Consider the following 15,114-nt stretch of genomic DNA (forward strand, 5'->3'; position numbering starts at 1 on the left):
ACGACTTTGGAAATGGATTATTAGACCAATGTGTAAAGGAGGTAGAATTCAAAGATGTAGCCATGTCAGTCTGTAGAATCAGTATGTAGGGAGATCTTGCAGGATCTTTGAGGCTGAAAGAAAGAAGTTGGCAGCATGAGTTTTCATAGACTTCAGTTATGGTGAGGGGTCACCACAACATGAGGATCTGTATTAAAGGGTTGTGGCATTATGAAGATTGAGAACCACTGCCCTAAGGGATTCTCTTTCAGCCTGTTGTGTCCATTTCACTTGTGTCATTTGGATCCAACTACATGCACCCCTTGTATTCTTCTCTTCTTTTCTCTAGATCTCGCATTCGTCGGGAGCTGTTTATTGAGGAAATCCAAGCGGGGGGCCAGGGCCAGGTTGGGGCCAGCGACTCTCCTTCGGCTCGAAGCAGCCGGGCGGTTCACAGCTCCGAAGGAGACAGTTGCGATGGGGTGGACGCGGACGGCCCGCCTGACGGAAAGCAAGGGGGCCTGGAAAGCGACGAGTACAGCAATGCAACCACAAAGTCTCAGGGAGGACGAGCAGCGTCGGCTTTCGAAGCAGGGGAAGAGGCACTGCGAGACGCCGGATCTTCGGAGAAGACGGAGACATTCCAGCCGGGAACGGAGAGCCGGGAAGACACTGACGACGAGGGCCGGCTCAAAGCGCCGCGCCAGAGTCCTCCGCCGGGCTGTCGACATTCAGGAGAAACTCTGGGGCCCACGCCAAACTGTGCTCCGGAAGAGGATGATGCCTCTACCTCAACGGCCTCCACCTCAGTCCTTCCGGGGGAGAGCTTGCGCAAGTCCAAGGAGGAGAGCGTGGAGAGGATTCCCATTGTGCCAAGTACCAGTTCCACGCTGTCCGCCGGCGCTCAGAAAGCCAACTCCCTGGAGAGTTTGTTCGGTTTTTCGGACGCGGCGGCGGCGGCGTGCTCCAAGAACGCCCGGGACAACACGCTGAGGAAAAAGAAGGCCGCAAACTTGAACAGCATAATCCACCGCTTGGAGAAGGCCGCGAGTCGAGAGGAGCCTGTGGAATGGGAGTTTTGAGATTAAGCTCACCCAACTCCTTTCCGGAGCTTGGGGAAGTTAAAAACTTGGACCTCTTACTGGTTTGAATTCAATGTCCCGCACTTAACCGCCCTGCAGGCCACGGGGCAAAAACGCCATAGGCCAAGGTGCATATATACAGAACGAAAGGAGCGTTTCAGCCCGGTTTTATGTTTTGTGCTTTTTTGAGGAAGAGAAACTGAGAAAAACAAATAATGGTGTAGTCCAGCTTTTTTGTACCCTGAAGTGTTTCTATTAATTGCCCTAAAGTGATTTCCACCGTTTCTGGGGAAGAAAAAAACACAAAAACTCACACAGCTTTTGCCTTCTGCCCTCCTCCTCTTTGGTGCGGGCCTTAAAACAGATATATACAGAAAAGAGAAACCCACGTATTTAAAAGGGGGCTTTTTAATCCGCCATCTAATGGCTCAGACAGAGCGATAATAATGCGCTATTCTGTAACCAGGAAAACGAAAACGGAGAAAAACAAAAAAGATGGGAGGGGAGGGTGGCTTTTTTTGGAGAGAAATAAGAAAGGAAGGTGTTTTTTGTAGCCGTTCAGTTGCCACTAAGAGATTGCACAGTCCGCCCGACTCTAAACACACTAGTTTGAATTCCTAAATATTTTCAAGAAAATAAATAAAGAAAGAATATTGTTTGAAACTTGGGGTTTAAAGAGAAAGGGAGAGAGAGAGAGAAAAACCACATTTACTCCACGTATTTTTTAAAGAAAACAAAACAAAAAAAGTCACATCAGGAAAAAAATTATCTTTTAATTTGTGGTAGCTGGTTTCAGTGTTTTTGGGTTTTGTTTTTTCTTGTAAAGTGAAATAGAAAACAAAAAAATATTGACTCGTAGTGCACATCGTTTCATAGCTTTAACCGGTTCCGGTCTCTTTAATGGGCCGGGATTTGTTTAATACACTCCATTTTAGGCCAAATCAGGACAGAAAAAGAAGAAGAAGAATTGTTGTTCTGAAATCTAGGGATTTTGTAATCTGCTTTTTAACCTCTTAACCACGAAGCACGCGGATCAGACCTCATTTCTAGGAGGCGCGGGAGACAGCTTGGAATCGGGGATGTACTGGATCGGTTCAGTCCGACTATCCTTTTATGCCAGCCTTGCAAACGCAAAGTCCGGACGAGTCCTCAACCCGCTTAAAAACTACACATCCCTGCATTAATCCTATGTGCCCCGTAAGAAAAAAGAACTACCGGTTTTAGAAAGAAAACCCGGACTTAACTGGTCCCGGGGCAATGCGGCGGGTGGCATCAAAAGTCCGCACTGTGCGTTTTGGTTGGCAAGAAGGATAGAAGAGTCCAGCTAATATCATTTTGGGAAAGAGGGAGTTGCGTTTTGCAATGGGAAGCACTTAGGACAGTCTTCCCCAGCCTGGCGCCCTCAGATATATTGGATTGCAGGGCCCATCATCCCCAACCAGCATGCCCAACGCTTGTAGTCCAACGTATCTGAAGGGCACACGGCAGGGACGTCTGCCATGCCTTCGGTCGCACTCACTTGCCACTGAGATAGAATCAGGCCTCTTTGTACCTGATCTCTCTTTAATATCCTTAAGTAGTTACTTACTGACTGTAGTCCCACAGCAAGCACTGATTTCTAATTTTCTATACTACTCAGTTGTGGGAACAATCTTTAATATATATCTATTATTTTCCCCCTCTGAACCAAAAGAGCACATGGCATTTGATTCTCTGACAAAACTCCGAACCAAAACGCTCGCGAAAAATCGCCGCGCCCGTCGCAATCCTTCCGCCGTAGGTTGCGACAAGCTGCGACGGCCGATCAAAAGTACCGAGTTGCATTTCCAAGTTGTCTCCGACTCCTCCGGTTGTCTATGTGTATATGCGTGAGCATAGCGGCGTGTGGAGGGATGCGTGTGGGTTGCGCGCGTGGGGGAGTGCGTGTCTTGCGTGTGTGCGTGTGCGGTTTTATACGTCTGTATTTTCTTACGTACTTTGTGCACACATAAAGAGTGCATTACTGCCACCTTTTTCCAATAAGCTGTTTTATCAGTTATGGCTTCTACCGTTTTTTGCTGATTTAGACTCCTTTATTGCCATATCTTTAAAACTAACGATAGATGATTTCGGTATATATATTTTTTTTGCTTATTTATAGGTGCTGTATTTTATTATCTGATTATTAGGAAGGGATGAAAGGGGGCAAATACTCTTTTAGAGGGATAGACTGCCGGCAGTATTGGGTATAATTTACAAGATGTAGTTGTCATGCTGTATATTATTGACAGACAAATTTCTTTTTGTTTGTTCATTTTGGGGGTTTATTATTTTGTTTTGTTTTGTTTTGTGTACCACGGAAAACTTTCGTCTTAGGTCAATATCGTTTTATGACACTTTAATGGTGCATTCAGTGCTTCTTACGTTCTACTTAATAACTTACTTTATGCTACGGAGGGGGTCAGGAGGAGAGGCATTCTGATTCAAAGGGGTTCCCAACACGACAGCTCAATGTGCTTGTATTAATTGGTAATTATTATTATTATTATTATTATTTTATTGTCGTCATTCTCGTCGTCATTGTTATTATAATTATTATTATTATTGGACTGTAAGATGTGAAACCACCTTCCTTGCATGGATTTTTTGGGAAAGGAAATTAGGTGTTTTACAGTCTCTCCAGCGTGTGACCGGAGCACTTAGTTCAAGTCCTCACCCGTTCTAAGAGTGCAGTAGCTTTAAACTAACGTAAATGCCTTTTCATGGCCCAAAACAAAGGCTCTAGGAGGCTGGAAGGCAGGTTTTCTTGTACCACTTCTCGCTCATACCGATTTTTATAATTTCATGACTACTATGGGGATCTGGAAGTTAGCGACCGAGGCATACAAATTGCTCCTGGCTCGTGCCATCGTGACGCGAGGAGGCAAATCTCCAACAAAAGATAGCTGTTCTGAGCATCGTAGTGACATAGAAAGCTCAACTTTGCAAGCTCACCTTTGCCTGCAGAATAGCTAGCAAATTTGAGATCTCTGGTGCCGAAGTGCGATGCGATTCTCTCGACCGCCTGGCCGCAATCTCCATTTCGGAGCAGAGTAACTTCCGGTTGTATCGCGTACGTGACGCCCATAGATCGCCATCTCCAACATATCGCCGAAACGTTATATGGTGGTGGACGGGGCTTAAGAATACGAGGTAGGTCTGTTTAGCCAATGAGGAAAATCCATTTCCTTGGTATAGCAGGAAGTACCTCCTATGCGCAGGTCTCCATTTTGTTACGGCCTTCGAGAGAACTTGCTGTACTTCTGTCGGAACAAGCTTTCTATGCAGGCTAGGGATGTCTTTCTTGCCTTCAAGTGTTTATATATTTTCTTTGCAGTTCGGTTTCCGTCGTCCCAAATAGTGGCCAGAATGCTTGGCGCGGTCAGACATTAATGAAAACCTTCCTCCGTGCATCTTAACTGCCTCTGCCCATGCTTTCCGTAACTAACAAGACGGTCATCACTAACGTAACTCAGGGCAGGCCCTAGCCTAGTGTTCTGGTTCTGCCTACCATCTGGAAAAGCAATATTGAAGTGCCTTGATTAAATAAATGAATAAATAAATAGCATTTTACTTCTCTCTCTCGTACTTTTGCCACCGCCATCAAGCATATGTGGATCGTATTGTACAAATCACATACTCCGAGTTTTCTTTTTTCCTCCAAGGTAGGGTGTACCTACTTGCCAAAGCGGATCTGTATTCTTTCTTTCTTTCTTGCCAGGAGCATCGTTTGCTTGTTTTGAACACATGGCCCGTTGCAGGACTAAGGCACGGTTAGACCAAATCAAAGATGGTACCACTCTGCCCTCGGCTGCAAAATTTGAATCAGGAAAATTCTCGAGATTTCAGCATACTTGGCACTTTACAGAGATGTCTCGGGTCCCTTCGTCACTTCTTGGTGAGGATAGGCCAGAAAAGTTACCACTGGGAAAATAAATTGGGTTAGCACCTTTCCCCCCTAAAGATATACTCCGAATGTCTTTGACAAGGCATGTGAGTTAGTGTTTCTAGTGCGGTCTTGCCAGTTTAAAAACCACCTTGCTGGTTGGCTTTGGGTCCCACCATTTGAAGTCAGGTTTTCAATGTTTCCAGCTCTATCAGAAGGGCTCAAATCTTTGCCAGCAAACGCATGAAGTCCTATGAAGAGAGGATGCCTTCAGCAGATGTTCACTGTGTGTAAAGCTGGCAGATCTATGCCTGGACCACTTGAAGCTGTGCTTCTGGAGCAGATGCTGCAATGTGTTATGGTCCATCTGAAGTGGGTTTCATGGAATCCCATTTCCCTCTACAGGGAGAGAGACGCTGAAGGAGATAGCCACTCTGTGATGAATAGGCAAGAAGGTCCACGATTCAGACGTTCCCATCGGACACAGTTGACAATGAGCATTGGAGAAAGATTCACTTTGCCACTCTGAACACGGCAGCTTTCCATAGAACCACAGAGTTGGAAGACCCCAGTGCAGGACCTCCATCTTCATCCTCTCTCCAGCCCTTTTGTGAAGACATATTTGTGAGAACCCACCACCTCTAGGCAGTTGGTCCCATTGCCAAACACAAACACTCTTAAGCAACAAGAAGTTCCTTCTAAGGTTCAGTTGAAACATATCTGCCTCTTAACTTGAAGCCATTAGACCTGGCCCTATCATCTGGGGCAGCAGAGAACAAACCTGCCCCCTTCTCTCTTGCAAATATCTAAGGAGGGAGTCATATCACCCCTCTGTCTTCTCTTCACCAGGCTTAACAGGCCCAACTCCTTATATGTTTCCTCCATACCTTTGTCAACCTTAGAACATGGTTAGCATGGGAGCAGAGTGTCATAATCTACACCAGAAATCGGTGTGCGTGTGTTTACTTTTCCAGATTATGTTGACTGTTACGACTTGGTGTTGAGCGGAGTCGAGAGCTCCACCACCACACATTCTCCATCTCTAGCATCTGAGGAAGTAGGTGAGAGTCCACAAAAGCTCATGCTCTCAACTTCTTTCCTTCAGTTGGGCTCACATGTGCTACAGGGTCCCTTGGCGCATATCGATCTCTAGTCTTGGTTAGGGTGACACCTTCCATTCTTGGCCTATGAAGGAAAAAGGCCTTGCGTGTCTTCTCAAAAGTAAGCGCCAATGGTTTCAGTGGGACTTTCTTCCCAACATGCTAGCCTTAATCCCAAGAGTTGAGGAGGAGCCTTGGCCTTTTACCACCGTCTTGTGATGTCTCTCACCTCTTCTCTTGACTCTGGCTTCAGGGACTAACTGCGACTTCCAAGTAAATTTAACCTCAAAGTGGATTGCAACCTTTCGAACGGTCAAGCTGGTTTGCCTATGCAGAAGAAGGCGCATCAGCTTGTTATTCAAGCTGGAAAATTGGTGAGAGAACATAGATAAATACTGTAAGATTGTCAGTTTGAACATGGCTCTTGATGGTAATGACAGTGGGACTAAAATTTGTTTGCTTGAATTGAGTATGTTCATCAATCCACAGCACTTGAAGAACCCCAAACATTGAACAAAGGAACCGTTGTAGTAAATCATACTTAGAACCTCCAACTTTGTGCATAAAGCATCATCTAAAGCCATGGTTGATTCAGGTGTTGGGTTTTACATCATGACTTGGTGAGATCCAATATTGAACAGCGCAGTCACAGTTTCCATGCGTGTTGCTGTTGGGAAAGAAATTGTTTCCGAAATTCACAGAGTAGATCTCGCTCTTGCACCAAGTTCCAAAAAGAAAAGAAATGCACAAGGAAGCTCCTGTTCTTCCTTTTAGCCGGTTTGGAGAGGGACATTCCCCAGGCTTTTCAGAGTAGATGAGGCAAGGGCACCAACCAGAGCGCATCTTGAGATGCTCAAAAGATGGAAGAGCCCAGTATGTTTTGTCCTGTGGCTTCTTTTGTCAGCAAACAGCTTGATGGGGTCCTGAAACAAACCCAGGTTTTCCTATTAATCCCATCTTTTGAGCATCTCAAGCGGTCTCTATTTATTCTGTGGACTGTCAATGTGAAAGGACTGAAATCTAATGACATAATCCATTTTGTTTGACGTTCTCTAACTTAGTAAATCATTTTAAGTGCCAAGGTGGTGAGATTTATGATCGCCCAGAACAATTCCTGACGTTTCGGCAGCATCTGTGGATGGCGTCTTCAGAGAACATCAGGAATAAGCTCTTCTAGAACATGGCCCAAAAAACCCACCCAAAAAAACCCTATAAAAATAGCTAGAGGTTGGCATTTTTGTGTGTGCAACTTTGATAAAAGCAGGACATTTGGGGATCTCTGAGGCCCAATCTCTCCTACGCCTAGAATCATAGAACTGGAAGAGGCTACAAGGGACATCTAGTTTAGCCTCCTGCCATGCAGAAATACACAGCTAAAACGTTCTTGAAAGTTGCCCGTTTCATCTCAGAAGAGCATTTTGCCACCCTCTGAGGCAGACTCTGCTGTTGAACAGCACTTGGAATGAAAAAAGCTCTTCTAGATGTTTAGGTGAATCTCTTTTGTTGTAATTTGAATTCATGTTCTAGTCTCTGAAGCAGCAGAAAACAAGCTTTCTCCATCTTTTACACGGCCTTCTATTGAAAGAGGTCTATCCTGTCACCTCTCAGTCTTATCTTCTCCAGGCTAAACATGCCCAGCTCCATCGTAAGGCTTGGTTTCCAGACCTTTGGACATCTTGGTCATCTGCCTCTGGGTCCATTCTTCTTCAGCAGACATCTCTTGAAGGTAGACTACTTGGGGCCTTTGACATGCCGCCTTCGGGAAATCTAGGTAGGCCAAGCCTCTTGGTTTGGGGCCTTGTAGAAACGTGTCTTCCAGTCACAGAACAATCCCTTCAGATTTCATGCTTGCAAGCTGCACGGGAAGAGTAAAAGTCAACCCAAAGATGAGGATGGTGTGGTTGTGGAAGCAGTCATTGCTAACCCAAGCAGGCAGGTGAGACCTGTTAGCAGTACTTCACTTAGAATCAGTGCAAATGGCTCTCCTCCTGCTTGGCTTTGGCTCCAGCCATTGCCTCCTGCATGGTGCTGAACCTCTTGGATCATCGCTTCCTTGGGAATATCTTCAGGGACCATGCTAGGTAAGCCACTCTCCATTGCTTCATCTGGATATTAGCAGTGCTTCCACATTGAGAAGGCAATTTCACCGTCTCTTGCTGAGTTTGGTTTCGAGAGAAAGGGCCATCAAACGCCGTTGTGACCATTGCTACCTCAGCATTTGCTCTACTCTTCTAGCAGAGTACGATTCGGTCTTTTCATCCCGGTCTTTCTTTCTTTCTTTCTTTCTTTCTTTCTTTCAGCTCTGCAGCTTCTCAGTCGCTAGCGCTTTTCCTTGTGCGCACTACTAAGTACAAAAACTGCGTGGAAACAATCTATTGTTGGGTTGTTGTTTTTTAAGACACACCAGTACATCCCAATTTTTACAGATTCCAGGTGTTTTTAATACGATCCTCCGTGATTGTGATTTCAGTGTTTTTAAATTCGTTGAACCGGTAGGTTTTCGTAAAACCAACGTTGCGCGTAATACATAAAAAGGGGTTGAAGTGAAGATATGGTTTGCAATGCAACTATTGCTATGGCTCAGGTGAGCAAGAGCTTCCCTTTGCTTTTAGTTCCCGCTTTATGAGATTATAAGATTATGAGTCGATCCCATGAGAAGACGTTCATGAGCGAGTAGCAGTTCTCAGAAGCCAACCTGAGTATCACTCCAATAGTTAGATCTGGTCTAGGGTTACATGGTTTGGGTAGATTTGCGTAGCCATCGTTTTCACATTGAACAATATTGTTGGCTTTCCTTTTTGGACTGGCTGGGAGAAGAAGGTCTTAGGTTAGACACCACTCCCAAATCTGTGTAATGTATGTGTAGATTTATATTTGGAGATATCTGGACGGAGGTTGTAGAAAATGTGACACCTGGGAGAAGACCCCACTAAACTCAGTAGTAGCCAACACTAGAGCATGCTCAAAGGAGTCTGTGTTTCTTGGTCCTTCATACAGAGGTTCCCAACCTTTGGCCCTCCATTTGTTCTGGACTTCATCTCCCAGAATCCCCATCCAACTTGGCCAACGGTCAGGAATTATAAAGAACTTGAAGTCCAAAACATCTGGAGGACCAAAGGTTGAGGACCACTGCTTTCAAAGATGCTTACAATCAGGCCTAAAAGCGAGGCCTAGATATTCAGATCCTGGGTGGTTTTCATTAATTTACTAATGAATCTAACCTAATAAATCTCAGTAGACAGAGTTTAAAAGCAGGTTTGAAGAAACCAAAGCAGCACTAAATACTAACTAGGTTGCAGTTTGCGTGGGAATGGGAGCATGAGTCCGATGCGTGGGATGGGGACCCGCATGCGTTTACGGCTTTCAGAGCAATAATGTCTTCTTTCATTTGGTGTCATTTTGGATGGCTTCCTAGATAGTTCTTTCTGCCAAGATACTCAGGTATCTTTAAAGGAGACGCTTTAACCAATAGTGAACTGGTGAAATGCAAGGATGGCCATTTAACTGGTTTGGGAAACCAGTGTCACTTTTAGAGGTCTTTTCAGGAGTGAAAGCAAAACTCTCAAAGAAATCCTATGTGTAAATGGATTGGCTTGGCGTGTTTCTGTTGACCAGATTACCTCCAAATTCGTTAAGAGAATACACACTTCCGTAGCGTATTTTACTAGTGGTCTGCAAGGAAACCTACATCGTCTAAATTCATTTCCGCCAGGCTCCTCTTCTTAGTAATTCTCAGGCATGCTGGGCTTTATTTGAGAGTTTCTTTGAGGTGAAATTTTGTTTGATGGCTTGCTCCCTTTTCAAAGTCTGACTACATTGGCTTTTGACTTGGAGAGCTTAGAGCAACCTCTATTTCTGAGGGTCTTTTCTTTCTTTCTAAAGGAAAAGTCACAAAGCCTTTCTGTCTCTTCTCTTCTCTCTCGATGGGAGACCGTCTTAAAGCACAAGTGAGCTGGATTCCAGTGTATGTTAGAGAATAATTGTACCTGTTTCCAAAAAACCCAATGCCTGGCATGCGCGATGGACTCAGAACTGGACGTTTCGGTTGTCGGATCGCTCTTGATCTCTGGAAAGCACTTAAGGCGTATGTAAAACTCTTTGTGCAATAGGAGGGAACCAACCGTTCTGTTTGTAGAAACATGGAGCATTTAACACCAGCAATGGAGATCTTCTCAGTCTTTGGGATTCTGGACTTCACAATGGCGAACACTTTGCTTGTTTGTAGTCAAGTGGAAGCAACACTGGGTGGGCGCACACAACTGTTTACTACACAGTGTGTAGATCAGTGGTTTCCCAAACTTTGGTCCTCCGGGTGTTTTGGACCTCAGCCTCCTAGAAGACCTAGCCAACTTGGCCAAAAGTCAGGAACCCTGGGAGCTGAAGTCCTAAACCTCTGGAGGACCAAAGTTTGGGAATCACTGGTATAGACGAAGCACATAGTATGGACTCGCTTGGCAATAAGGTTGTTATGTATGTTGCTTCATCACGGTTTGGGTGTTTTTATGATGCGGTGAGAAGTCCATTCAAATTCTCCTTCGTCTGCATCGGTCCAACTTCACAAGCGAACACTTGTGCCCCATGGTTTAGTTTCCTCTTGGTAAACAGTCCTCTTCCGTTCTCTTGCACTTGTTGCCCATAATAAAGCCACACATTCATGGAGTAGAAGGATAGTAAGTTGGAGTGGTAGATTGTAACGTCGCAACCGTCCTCCACCCATTGCAGACGTATTCAAAAATGTGTTACGTAGCAACTGTTCTGTCCAAAGAAGAACATGGCAAGAAAGGAGGGGGGAGGTATGGCTTGAACATAGTTAATGCGTAATTGTCAGAGATCTGATAGATCAGGCTTTCTCTTTCTCTCTCTCTCTTACTCATACATAGAAGAATCCTCTCTAGATACAAAGGAATCTCTTATCATTCCTCCTCCATCCGCCTTAAAAGGCCCCGATATCTCTTGCTTTCACATTTTTGGGGTCATTCCGGTTGCGTTGGGACTTGCTCAAAACACGCCAAACACCTCAACTCTTCTGCCTCTTTGATCAATATTGGCACTTAGGTGTAATCTTTGTTTTTGTTGTTGTTCTGATTTTTAAAATCATCTGTTTTCCAAGCATATCTCTTTGTTAGTTTCGCACAAACCTTGGGCCTTTTGGAATGAGATTATTTCCCCCCCTCAAAGTGCTTTCCAGAGCTTCCTGCATAACCTTCCAAGGGCTCTGCCCTGGCGCATATCTATGAGTAGTGTACTCATTGGCGCAGCCCACGGATGGGGCATCATGCCCTTGGGCTGGCCAGCCAGGCCCATATCATTCCATTGTATATTTTGGGAGTCTTTGTAAATGTGTATAAATGGGTTTTATTTAAATCTTATTCCGCCTCGGGGTTTTAGGATGACGCGGGGGTGAACGAATCCAGGATAGAAGTTGCTTGAAGCCTCCTTGAGCCTGTGGGATAGGCCCATGAAGAGACATTTTCCCTTCCTATCTCCTCTCTCCCCAAGTGTGTTGTATTTCAAGAGTAAGGTTCATCTGAAAGAGACTATGTTCCTCTTTAACTTGCGTAATTTCAGTTGCAAGGCCGTCTTTTGGGAGACGATCCCGTTGTCCACGAATCTGTGGTTCAACAGGGAGCATGTCCCTAGAGTGGTCCCTCACCTTTTGGTGGCGATGGGTGGAATCGATGCTTCTTGCGTCTTAAAAATGCAAAGCACCTTCTTCTCTTCCCTCCATCTGCTCTGCACTGGTCCTCCTTTTTGTTTTTCCTCATTGATTTACGCAGTACTCCAAGCTTACGGAGACGCTGGTCGAAGGAAGAGAGAGGTCTTGGCATTCGCAGAGGGTGCAAAATGTTCCGACTCGAGCTGTGGCTAAAGAGGAACCCATCCGTTCCAACTAGAATTTGTTTCTAACGCAAAGGATATTGATCCAGTGTGAACTCAAAGGATTTCATGGCCGGCATCCATAGTTTTTTGTGGGTTTTTCGGGCTATATGACCATGTTCAAGAAAAGTTTATTCCTGACATTTCGCCAGCATGTGTGGCTTTGGCATCTTCAGAGAATGTACCCCACTCTCTTCCATGCCAGCATTCTCTGAAGATGCACGGATGCTGGCGAAACGTCAGGAATAAACTCCACATAGCCCCAGAAACCCATAAAAAACTATATTGATCCATCTTTTCCTTCTTTTGGAACTGGGTGGACGTTCAATCCTACAACTAGGGCCTTAATAAGTGGAAATTGACAAAATGGAGACCATCTCTGCTTCCATTTCTCCAGATGTTGTTGGACTGTGGCTCCTTCCGTCCCTCGCCGTTGTCCATGCTGGCCGGGGCGGATGAGAATTGCAACCCAGCAGCATCTGGAAGGTTGCGTTTTCCCCATCTTAAGTCATCGTAAAGCCTAAATGTGGCTCTGTCCTCTTGTCACAGTAAAAGAAGAAACCAGACATGCTTGTGGTACCTTCTAGGTAGGTTTGCCTCCTTATTGGGATGGATAACTTCTGCGGCTCTTTCTTGGTGCATTGGCAACTACGAATATGTAGGAGGTTCAGTTTTGTTTTGAATGAAGCGCTGTCTGCTGTACGGTGGGTTGGAGGGGACATCTTCTGTGGCGAGAGAGAGCAGCTTATGCAAAAGGAAGAGGAGATGAAAAGTTGCTGCAAAAAAGGAAGGAAGGAACAATATTATGGTTTAAAAGTGCTTGCAAGGGACACCGAGTTACAAGCATATTGGCTTCTTGGGAAGGGTGGGCATTGGGCTCCAAGGTGGGCATTGGGTGCAATCCACTGGTGGCTTTGGTTTGAAAACAAATAGGCGTTGGGGATGCTTCGAACCATTTCCAGGGGATGAGGAGGAGTTCCTAGTGGATTGCAACCCTACTTTATTTCTCCCCTTGTTTGAACTGGGTGTTGGGGAGGGGAGGCTCAAGGAAGGTCCGCTTGCAAAGCAGTGAGATTTGGGGAGAGGTTTCCGTGTGTTTGTTTTGCTCTCTTCTCCAAACAGTCTATGCATTTTCCAGTATCGAAAGCCGTTCTCTGCCGCCGTCTTCGTACCCCGGACGAAACAGGCACTGTGTCTTTTTGCCGTCTCCGAACCATGCTCCGAGAACGTTATGTGTGCAAATTTGGACCTTGAAATCCAAAGTCAATGGCAACCAACCTTTACGTTTGCGTCCCTGACGTCCCTTTTCTCACACACAAATATATATATATATTCACATATATATCTGTGTGTGTGTGTATAATTTTAAGTCCAGGGCAGAGTTGTCCCGGAAGGTTTTGCGCACCGGGTCCCGTCGGAACCGAAGCGTTTGCGCAAAGCCTTTTCCCGGCGGACGACTCTCTGAAGATGATTTTTAACTTTTAATTTTATATATTTCTTTTTTTATGTTTGCATTTGTGCAATAACTACTTGCCATTTTATCGGGCTCAACCTTTGGACTCGCCCTGACTACTACTACTAAGACAGCACAAAAATAAATATGAACTCGAAACACAAAAGAATAAGGTGTATTTTTTTTCCTGAGAATATTTTCTTTCTAGAAAGAAGAAAAAGGATAAGCTCCATTTTAAACTCCCCTTTTTTCCGCGTACTTGTGGTGTCCCGACATTTTTAGCAGTATTTTATAAATATATATATATATATATAAATATAAATAGATATATATATATTATTTTTTTTCCTTGTAACGCACTAAGTCTTAGATGTTTTTAGAAAGCTCGTTTCTTATATTCACAATCACCGACTTTAACGGAAAGAATACCTTCACGGAGACCCCGATCGACCAAAAATGAATAAAAACAAGAGTGTCGTTTTCCGTTTTTTATTTTGTACCAAGTCGCTTTGAAAGAAAGCCCCTCTGCATTGTGTTGCTGTGATTTCATCTTTTGTAACGTTTTTATTTCTTGTTCAGAAGTTTTATTAAAAGAATTAAAGTTTTATATGGTTGGCGGCGGCGAAGAGCGGGGGAGCGCGCCTCCCGTCGGCGGAAGCGGCGCCTCCTCCGCGCCTCGGGTTAGCCATACGATGTATGTTCTCAGCACTGTACAACAGTTCCCTATATGATATGGAGAAGCAATATCACTGTACGAAAAACTCTCACACGATGTATTATTATTATTCACTAGCACCCTAGGTGTGATAATTGAAGTAAATATCTTTTATACAAACACGACAACGCGTGGGGCCTCTTTTTCTTGGGACAGACCTGAACCCGAAAGCAGCAAACGTTTTGGTCTCAGCGGTGTGCGAACGTGGCCTCCGCACCGTACGCCTCGGGGTTCAAATGTTATATCTGATGTTGAATATTGTATATAGACTCATCACTCCATATTTGTGGCTTTGATATTTGCGGGCTTGACTAATATGTTCTCTCTAGGGATATCTAGGTCCTCCAGTGCAACCCTATGGTCAAGTTTAAGTAAAAGTTGCACTGAAAGACCTGGAGATTCCTAGAGAGGATACTCTACTAGGCCTTTGTATCTCCTCCAGTGCAACTCTATGGTCATCTTTAACCCAAAGTTGCACTGAAAGACCTAGAGATCCCTAGAGAGAATATTCTACTAGGCCTCTGTAGCTCCTCCAGGGCAGTCCTATGGTCAGTGTCCGTTGGACGATGACCACAGAGTTGCACTGAAAGACCTAGAGATTCCTAGAGAGGATACTTTACTAGGCCTTTGTAGCTGCTCCAGGGCAGTTCTATGGTCAGCGTCTGTCGGACGTTGACCACAGAGTTGCAACAGAGGACCTAGAGATTCCCAGAGAGGATACTCTACTAGGCCTTTGTAGCTCCTCCATTGCAGTTCTATGGTCAGTGTCTGTCGGATGTTGACCACAGAGTTGCACTGGAGGACCTAGAAATTTCTAGAGAGGTGTCCTCTCAGGTAAAACCATGGTGTTTTTGTTATTTGGGGGTTTTCCATATTCACGGGGTCTTGTGCCCCTAAAAAGAATATGAAGGGTCAAGCGTGTGTATAAATGCTTTTCTTAAGAACCAAAGAGTGCAACGTTTGGAGCAAAACCTATCCAGGTAGGTGTCTGTCTAGATATATAT

General features: G+C 44.9%; 1 protein-coding gene across 7 annotated transcripts in view; it reads left to right on the forward strand.

Annotated features, from left to right (window-relative positions):
- LOC149287104 (protein CASP) overlaps positions 1 to 15,114 on the forward strand; it is a 236,500-nt gene that overhangs the window by 206,260 nt on the left and 15,126 nt on the right. For 5 of the 7 annotated variants that reach the window (XM_089493440.1, XM_089493438.1, XM_089493441.1 and 2 more), the window contains one exon: positions 329 to 14,238. The exons of the other annotated variants lie outside the window; for them this stretch is intronic. In XM_089493440.1, coding sequence (XP_089349566.1) covers positions 329 to 1,061 — 733 coding nt within the window. In that variant the 3' untranslated portion in view covers positions 1,062 to 14,238. Of the gene's footprint in view, positions 1 to 328; positions 14,239 to 15,114 lie in introns of those variants that run through there. 7 annotated transcript variants of the gene reach the window in all.

The sequence above is a fragment of the Sceloporus occidentalis genome, unplaced genomic scaffold (genome assembly GCF_023333645.1).
Source record: "Sceloporus occidentalis isolate IW3139 unplaced genomic scaffold, rSceOcc1.0.p SCAF_64, whole genome shotgun sequence".
In the NCBI taxonomy this organism is placed as follows: Eukaryota; Metazoa; Chordata; class Lepidosauria; order Squamata; family Phrynosomatidae; genus Sceloporus; species Sceloporus occidentalis.